At 41.6% G+C, this 9,086-nt stretch overlaps 1 protein-coding gene across 1 annotated transcript in view; it reads left to right on the forward strand.

Annotated features, from left to right (window-relative positions):
* tafa4b (TAFA chemokine like family member 4b) overlaps positions 1-8,564 on the forward strand; it is a 58,376-nt gene extending 49,812 nt beyond the window's left edge. Inside the window, exons 5-6 of the mRNA XM_074615754.1 lie at positions 5,022-5,146; positions 7,768-8,564. Coding sequence (XP_074471855.1) covers positions 5,022-5,146; positions 7,768-7,779 — 137 coding nt within the window. The 3' untranslated portion in view covers positions 7,780-8,564. The remainder of the gene's footprint in view (positions 1-5,021; positions 5,147-7,767) is intronic.
* Positions 8,565-9,086: the final 522 nt, after the last annotated feature.

Here is a 9,086-nt window from a genome sequence, read left to right on the forward strand (position 1 = left end):
AACTTGGCAATGATTCATTTTCACATTTACTTGTTAAGCATTTTTAGCGGAAAGCCGTCAATATCAACTTAGCTCAATCATTATAAAAGCAACTGAGCTATTAATGCTTTTCAAGTGTTTGCTGCTCTTTAAGAGACGGCCAGTGTGAATAATAAACAGCTTGTGTTTGTGAGTCACGACGGTGTTGGTGAGATGAAGCAGTTAATTGATGAATGAATTGTTCAACATTTTTAGATTAGATTAGAAGATCTAAGACTGTAAAGTAAATACAAACTTAGCATAGCTTAGCATAAAGACTGGAAACAGGGGGAAACAGCTAGCTCTGGCCAAAAGTAACAAAATCCCCCTACCAGCACCTCTAAAGCTCACTAATTAATACGTTATATTTAAGTGTAAAATGACAAGTTGTGGTTTCACACATAACCCCCTCTAAAACTACAATATGTCATTTTTACACTTTGGTTTTTGTACGAATTAACAAACTAGATATAATATGTTAATTAGTGACTCACTTTTGGTACCAGGTCCTTTTCTCTGTGCTGTGTTTCCACTGCAGATAGTACCACCTCAGTGTAGGCCTGATTCTCAGCTGATCGCCGTAGCGACAGCACGTGAAACTGCGTTGGCATCATCTTCAACGAGCGAGTGTCCCGCTGAATCATTTCAAACAAACAGCGGATCTGCAATTCGCCTACTGTAAGGCGTAGTGCGCTATATTTAATTTTTTTTAAATCTGGCTCGAGTGAATTAAAAATTGAGGTCGGTATTGACGGCCGTTTGGCTATTTAAAGCGGCGGATTTGTGCAGGATGTCCCGTGTCACGCTAGTGACGATTCGCTCTGACCAATCAGTGGTCTGCAGCATTTTAACTCCAACTTCTAGTATCGGCTCAGCTAGCTTGGAGCCTCGAGCGAGGTTGTACCAAGAATGGAGTGGCTCTATTGGTACCATCTACAACTTTTGCTAATGGAAAAGCGAAAATAACAGTTCTAATGTGTAACGAACTGAGCTGGACGACTCGGTGTACCAGTACCATTTGTTATTCTTTGGACAGAGCCAACTGGCTGCTGCTGGTAGCTTCGTATTTACCGTACAGCGTGGAATCGATCTTCTCATCTAACTCTTGGCAATGAAGCAAACAAGCGTATTTTCCCCAAAATGTTGACCTATTCCTTTAAAGTAGAATTCAATATGTCCATCCAGACAGAGTGGGAATGAAATTGCTTTCAGTAAACGGTCACGGAAAAAGAGACTTTCACAGACCGTCTGTACAGTAGCTGACTTTGAAGGCATCACAGGGGTGAATCCAACTGGCACCCATCGCTAGTCTCTGCACCGCTACTCTGCACGCTCCCCGAGGTGATGATCTCAGAATGAACTACAGCAAACGCTAAGTACCTCTGTAATCTCTTTATCATTGACCTGTTGAGACCTGTCTGCGAGTGCTGTCCAACATCTGAACTGTCCATGACATCACAGGCCTTGTAACCGGCTCCTGTTCATCGTCTGACTTGACAGACAGGTGCTTATGTGTCATGCCCGCCCCGCCCCTCCCCGTATAGCATGAGATAAGCTGCAGGGAACGCTAACTCCATAATAGCACTCACAGGCCATGCCCATTAGCTCTAAATAACACTCTTGGAGTGCAAAGCACCGTCGTAGACACCATAATGGCCACATTAACGAGCATTACACAGCCATTGGTTTTTAGAACCGCTTACTGCCACTGAGCTCATGCATCATAACAGTGTGTTCAACATTACGCCCCGCGATCGCTGCGACTTCTTTTGTGTTGACTGGGCAACTTGGCGTCGGCTCTCCCCACACGTCTTCCTGTCTCAGTCGTTGCATTTGTGCCGCCTATTTTCCACTCTGCCTCAGTTCGTTACTCACCTTCTTCTCTCTGTTCTATTTGTTTAATCTGCTCCTTCCTCTGGTGGTGATATTCGTTCTCAAACAGCCTCTTTTCCTCCCCACCCTTCACTCTCAGTCCCTCTCGCCGCTCATCTCCACACTACAAAGATGTTTTCTTGGTGAACACCTATTATTTAGCCTCGTCTTCCTCCCTCTTCCCCCTCTCTGTCTCAGTCACAGTGTTATATTCTTACATGATGCTTGAGAGGATTTGTCCATGTTCTTTGGCATTATGCAGCTGAAAGCCCATTTGTCCTGCCAATACCACCTCATTTCTTCCCTTTGTTGGAAACAATAGTCACTAAATATCCTTCCAAACACCATCAATCCACCAGTGTAATGAAGTTGGAGAAATAGGTGCACTCTTTCTTCCCTCCCTGCGTCCACACTTGAGACAGGAGGATGGATGGATGATGAGTTTGGAGAGAGGGAGTTATTCTCAGCTGTCGGGCTGTCTCCTGTCTAGACAGTGGGTCAGATGAGCCGGAAGATTTGAGTGTCAGCTGCCAAGACGTGAGAAAACTTTGGGTTTTAACTCCGGATTAACTGTAGATCACCAAGTTCTGAAACTCTGTTTTCTTCATTTTCCTGCATGTAGATATACAGCAAATCAACACCTCATTTTATAAAATGTAGATAGAGAGAGGGAAATTTGGTTTCAATTCAGGCTGTCAATCGATTCAAATATTTAATCATGACTGATCGTAAATTAATCGCACAATTTATTATCTGTTCAAAATGTACCTTAAAGATTTGTCAAGTATTTAATACTCTTATCAATGTGGGGGTGGACAAATATGCTTGCTATATACAAATGTATTTATATATTTATTATTGGAAATCAGTTAACAACACAAAACAATGACAAATATTGTCCCTCACAGGTACTGCATTTAGTAGGCCTGCACGATATAAGGAAAATCTGCGATGTGTGATAACATTGTTCAATATTGCGATGATGATATGACTTGTGATAAATAAACAAATATTGAAGTGCATAGTAGCTACACATACTCATATATTTTATATATAACCTGGCTAAATGTTGTTTCTAGAGCAGCAACAGTAATGTTTACAACAGCAAAGTCACCATATAAACTACAATATACTATTATTATAAGCTATAATAATAATAAAATAAGTTTGCTGACTTCGCTGTGTGTGTTTATGTGTGTGGAGAGCTCCGACACAGAGCAGAGGAGAGGCTGAAGCGTGATAATAAATACTACAGTCTTTAGCCCTGGAGCCCGTTTGATACAGGGTTTTGTGAACCATCCCTAAATATGATGATTTTTCTTATTCATCATGTTTCAGACAGCCTTTTGCGATGTGTTCATCGCGCATGTTCATATCGCGATGACGATGAAAATACGATTTATCGGTCAGCCCTGGCATTTAGCATGAAAAATATGCTCAAATCATAACATGGCAAACTCCAACAGGCCCAACAGGCAACAACAGCTGTCAGTGTGTCAGTGTGCTGACTTGACTATGACTTGCCCCAAACTGCATGTGATTATCATAAAGTGGGCATGTCTGTAAAGGGGAGACTCGTGGATACCCATAGAACCCAATTTTCATTCACATATCTTGAGGTCGGAGGTCAAGGGACCGCTTTGAATATGGCCATGACAGTTTTTCCTCTGCAAAATTTAGCCTCCTTCACGACAAGCTAGTATGACTAGGGTTTGTCTCTTTACTCCGGCCTTAAAACTGAGCCCGCTACAACCTAAAAATTGCATGTGGCGTTAAAATCAATTTGTGTTAACACGTTAGTTAGCCCTAGTTTCAATCAGTAAAAAACTCTAGACAACCCTTTCCAGGGCTTTAAAATGATACACTAGATCACAAACATTAGTGACTCGTCTGAAATACTCGAGAGAAGACTGTTTTATAATTGATGGCATAGCTTCATCATAATCCTGTTCTTGCTCTCTGTGTTACGCAATTGGAATAATAATACTCATTGGCTCATTGTCTAAATGTGCTTTGTGTTCTACTGATTATACCAGAAACAAAAGGGAAGTTGGGCGATAAGAAGTCATTTCGTTTAAATTATAGGTAATATAAGTGACTCTGCACAAAATACACACAAAATCACCTCTGAATCTTATTCAAAGACCTCCGCCCTGTTAGAACACCAGCAGAACTACATCTGATTGGATATATACAGTATAGAAGGACTTGTATTAGTCATGGTAGGTATGGTTGATGGGTATGACAGGGAAATCTTGTGTCATATTTCCCCTGTTCTATCTTTTTTCATTTTTGTCTCCTGCGGGTGCCAGACTTATCCATTCCGCACCGGCTTTAAGATCCCATGTTGCGGGATTACATTAATCTGATTAAAATGAAAAAAAAGGTAACCGCTATACATTTTAGCTGTGATCATATTACAGATGAAAAAGCACACGACTGCTCAGAGATACTGGCGATTTGAACAGAAGTGCTGTCCGTGGTGCTGATCCTACAGCAGCCCCTGTTGTAGGATCAGCACCACGGACAGCGCTCCAGGCATTTACATTGTAAAAATATGTAGTGCTGCAACGATTAATCGATTAGTTGTCAACTTTTAAATTAAACGGCAACTATTTTGATAATCGATTAATCAGTTTGAGTCATTTTTTTAAGAAAATAAATTCAAAAGTCTCTGATTCCAGCTTCTTAAATGTGAATATTTTCTGGTTTCTTCACTCCTCTATGACAGTAAACTGAATATCTTTGAGTTGTGGACAAAACAAGACATTTGAGGACGTCATCATGGGCTTTAAGAAACGCTGATCAACATTTTCCACAATTTTCAGACATTTTACAGACCAAACAACTAATCGATTAATTGAGAAAATAATCAACAGATTAAATGACAATGAAAATAATCATTAGTACAATTTTTTTGGCCAATAAAAGTTCATGTTGGCTGTGGATATAAACTAAATTATAACTGTACAGTATTACTGAGTTATTGTGTAGGTAATGGCTGGTTTGGGTTACAAATACCACCATATTCTTGCTTTTTGTCATTAATTCAGTGCTCTTCATCATATCATAGTATCCATTTACTAACCTGCTGTCTTTCTTTGCCTCTGAACCTCCATTCACTGCTCCAGCCTCCATCGTAGTCCAGAAGTGGTGGTGCCAGATGCACCCCTGTATGGACGGAGAGGAGTGTAAGGTCCTGCCTGACCTCACTGGCTGGTCCTGCAGCACTGGCAACAAAGTCAAAACCACCAAGGTGAGAAGAACGCCTGTCTGTGTTTGTATTTTTGTACACAAGTGTGATCCTGTTTGCATGCCTGTCTCTCACACATGCTGCTCTTATCCTTCCATTTGTTGCCTGTGCTGTTTTCTGTGCTTGTACAGTGTCACCTACTTGTTAGGGGTGGGGGAAAAACTTGATACAGCATAGCATGGCGATATTTTGTCTGTCAATATTGTAACGTTAGCGAGTGTCCGGCGGGCCGCATGTGTGTGTGTGGCGGCGGTGAGTTTGGGGTTGTCAGTTGCGTTATAGCTGTGAACGTAGCGGTGTGTACAGTTTATTTATCAGTGAATAAATGCTACAACTCCTCAAGACCCGAGCCAACTTCCTGTATCTGTAACAGACTCAGACTGTCTTAAGGTGGGCTGTTAAGGTGGACCAGCTATTCTCCTCTGAGTTTTGCTCAGCTTTTTATTTAATTTAAATATTTCTTTTAACCGTTTAACTAATAGTGTTAATCTGTAAATATTCTTAATGTCGATGAACGGTTAAACAGTTGATTATTAACATCTATAAAATCACAATATATCTTATCACAATACTAAGAATATTGCAAAGTGTTTAAAATCATGATAATATCGTATCTTGGGGCCTCTGGTGATTCCTATCCATACTATATGTGTATCTAGCCAACTCCAATTATTGCTTTGTAAGCAACAACAAAGCATGTAACCTTATAAATGTTCACATCAGAAAGTCCTCTGAGAGACGCATGATGTCCAGAAAGAATAAATAAACATACTGCTGAGCATCTTCCAGCTTGACTAATATTTGCTGTAGCTAGCATTGACCTTGATCTTCAATTGAATTGATTTTTTTTCTCCTTGTGAAACATCTTGCGTCGATTAGTGTGTCTGGTAAACAGACTTTCAACTAGATGACTCTTGTTGCTGTTTCTCATACTGTATGTGACTGCGTATGAAGAAGAAAGAAGTGCTTACCAAGCAAATTAAAGATAATCTTATAAACGGAGGGGTTGTTTGGATCTTCAAGATGCCCACAAATGAGTGTAATCTAATTTAAGCACTAATTTCACACATCAATAAGAAATTACAAAGAAACAGATACAGAGCTAATCAACAAGCAAGGCCGCCCCCCCCAGCGAGCCTTGTTTGTTAATCTGCTGTAACTGTATCTCATCGGGCGAGGGTGACAAACTGATGGAGAAAACACAAGACCTCTGTGCACCAGACAACCGCTGTGTGACGCCGTGTAAACTGCCGCCATTGAGATGAGATAAATTGATTTAAATGAGAGTCCTTCATGGCCCTTTGTAAGCTGTTGAAGTGTGAAAGTTAATTTGCGGGACTGACGACTGGGGGTGGGTGGGGGGGGGTGATTGTATGTGCGTGCCAGCGCGCTTGTCGTGGGATGGAGCAGGTGCAGTTTATTTACAGGTGAAATATAAAAAAACAAAACATTTGTGAGGGAAAGCGGCGTAGGCGCCATAAGAGTAATTGCTCGGGAGATGGCATAACAGCACAACATCTGTCGCATTCATTAGAATGCATTATGGCGGGGGCCTTCCACAGAGGCTTTACAATTAAGAGTCATAATTAAATTGGTGAGTGGGATAGACTGAGGAACAGAGGCGCTGCTGGGCTCAGTCACAGGCAGTGGAATTAATGACCCTGGGCCTAACACCAACTCTGGGACTGGTTGGTGCAATTATCCTCATTCTGTTGCATGGTGCCATCTCTCTTCTTCTTCTTCTCTCCCTTTTCTCTCTGTTGTGTCTCTCCCACCCTCTCCCGACTCGCCGATCAGCTGAGAGAGGAGCGAGGAGCCGATGGCTGACTGCATCAGTGGACATTAATTGTGCATTTGCAAGGTGCTTTGGGACCGGGGAGCAGTTACTTGGAGACTTGGTGGCAGATGCCGCTGAAGATGGTTGCAATGAGACATCGATTCCCTGGCAACTGCACGCTCGGCCCTGCTCTCCCGCTTCCTCCGTGTGTCTCTCTTCTTTATCCCCGTGACCTCCTTTCACCACTTCTGCGGCCCATTCACCGTGATGATCTGTATCTGTCCATCTCTTTCACTCCCACGCAGCGTAGGTGTGCTGCAGAAAGATGCATAGATTGCCTGACTGACTGAGGAACCAGAACACTGTTTAACAAGGAACGGCAAAGACACACATGTCCCTTTTCATATGTGTTTACAGCAACAGGACTAAAACAGAATTTTTCTCCATATGAGCATATCTCTTTATTATACATGCACATTGGACGAGGTTGTGTTGATGGAAAACAAGCTCTGTACATCTCCAATTATACGCCTTCAACACTAAGTGTAAACAAACCATTGCCGCTCCGAGACATGTGAAATCCAGCTTTAGCAGTTGAGACGCTGTCGGTCCCCACAAACACTCAGCCGGCCAGACCGCAAACAGACATTTTTCAATCCGATGACAAAGAGCCCAGAAATAGAGGAAATGGTTTGATTTGGCATATTCTCCTCTCTGACCTCTGATTGACTCGTCCAAATGGAAACGTTCATTCAGCGAGTGTGAGTCACTCCGTGTAATTACACGTCTCTGTGACACTGATCCTCTTGTTCTTATCTGTGCTGCTTTTTTTTTTCTTTTTTTTTAGGTTACACGATAGCAAGAGAGCCGCCGAGCCACGAGGAAACCTGAAACTCTCCATGTGGAAAGGATGGATGACTCACACATATTTACTGTACGATGGGGAGCATATCAAGGAAAGGACCACTGTCAGGTCATCCATCACAAAACAATGGGATAAAATGTACTCATCACAAACTACGTACACTCGGCTACACGGAAGCCGCACATACAGCATACACACAGTATGCTGGTTGTTGAGACCAACGGACTACAATCATGGACACCCAGGGTAAATCCGGACACTAATGGACTCTTTATTTTCCCATAATGGACAAAACGTGGGAAAGAAACGGTCGAATTCAAAGAGCGATTAAGCATTTCAAAGTATATATTTCAACAAAGCATTTGCGGATGAGTGCGAGATGTGAACTAAAAGCTGTGAGTGCTGCTGGACACAGTCCAGACCTGTCGTCGATATGTAGACCTCACACCGCAGACGGCGGAGACGATTTGGGAGGAATGAAACAGATAGCAGCTCATAACTAGCAAATAGCAAATTAGCATCAAATTGCTCTTGTGGGTCAAGTTGCTACCATGAAGACTGTTTTGCGGAGAGTCATTTTGCAGTTCTAATTAGGAATTGCAGCGTAGGATCATAACAACATATTAAAAATTCATGTAAGATATTTGCACTAGTTGAAACCGTTTGGGAATGTTTTGTTTTTCTAGATATCTCCCATCTTTTGCTGTGGATGTCACATGAAATTGAAGGTGAACATTTTGTAAAACACTTGAAGTAGATAAATATATAAATATATATATATATGACGCCCCATTATTCCTGAGTAGTTATTGGTTAAAAACGACTCCGACTATTGAGCCTCACTTCCATACAGCTTGGTACAACATGAACTAGCAAAGTGTGATTCATCTGTCTCATTTTTGCCCAGAAACATTTCCGAGCTCAGCCTTCAAAGTTATATATCTTTGATCTATTATATTCAGTCTGTGACATCTCTTATGTTAACTGTTAAAAAGGAGGCCCATAAAATGTTCAAACAAGAAGGACAAGTTGTCTCTATGTTGTTATTTCATTTTTATTGAGAATGCTTTCTTCTTTCTGTCTCTCTAAATGTTCAAGTTCGTACTCTTTAAAAGCACTGTAAATACTAAACAATTGTCTTTTTTAACTACCCTTTAATAGGCGATGCAGTCTGTTTTTGTGCTCCATTGATTGCCTCTAGAGCCCCCCCCTCCACATCAATGCCTCAGTGAGATATACTGAAATAATTGCCATCGATAATGGCAGTTCAAACCTTTGCAAACATGTTTTTTTTCCCCCAC

This window comes from Sebastes fasciatus, chromosome 1 (assembly GCF_043250625.1).
Source record: "Sebastes fasciatus isolate fSebFas1 chromosome 1, fSebFas1.pri, whole genome shotgun sequence".
In the NCBI taxonomy this organism is placed as follows: domain Eukaryota; kingdom Metazoa; phylum Chordata; class Actinopteri; order Perciformes; family Sebastidae; genus Sebastes; species Sebastes fasciatus.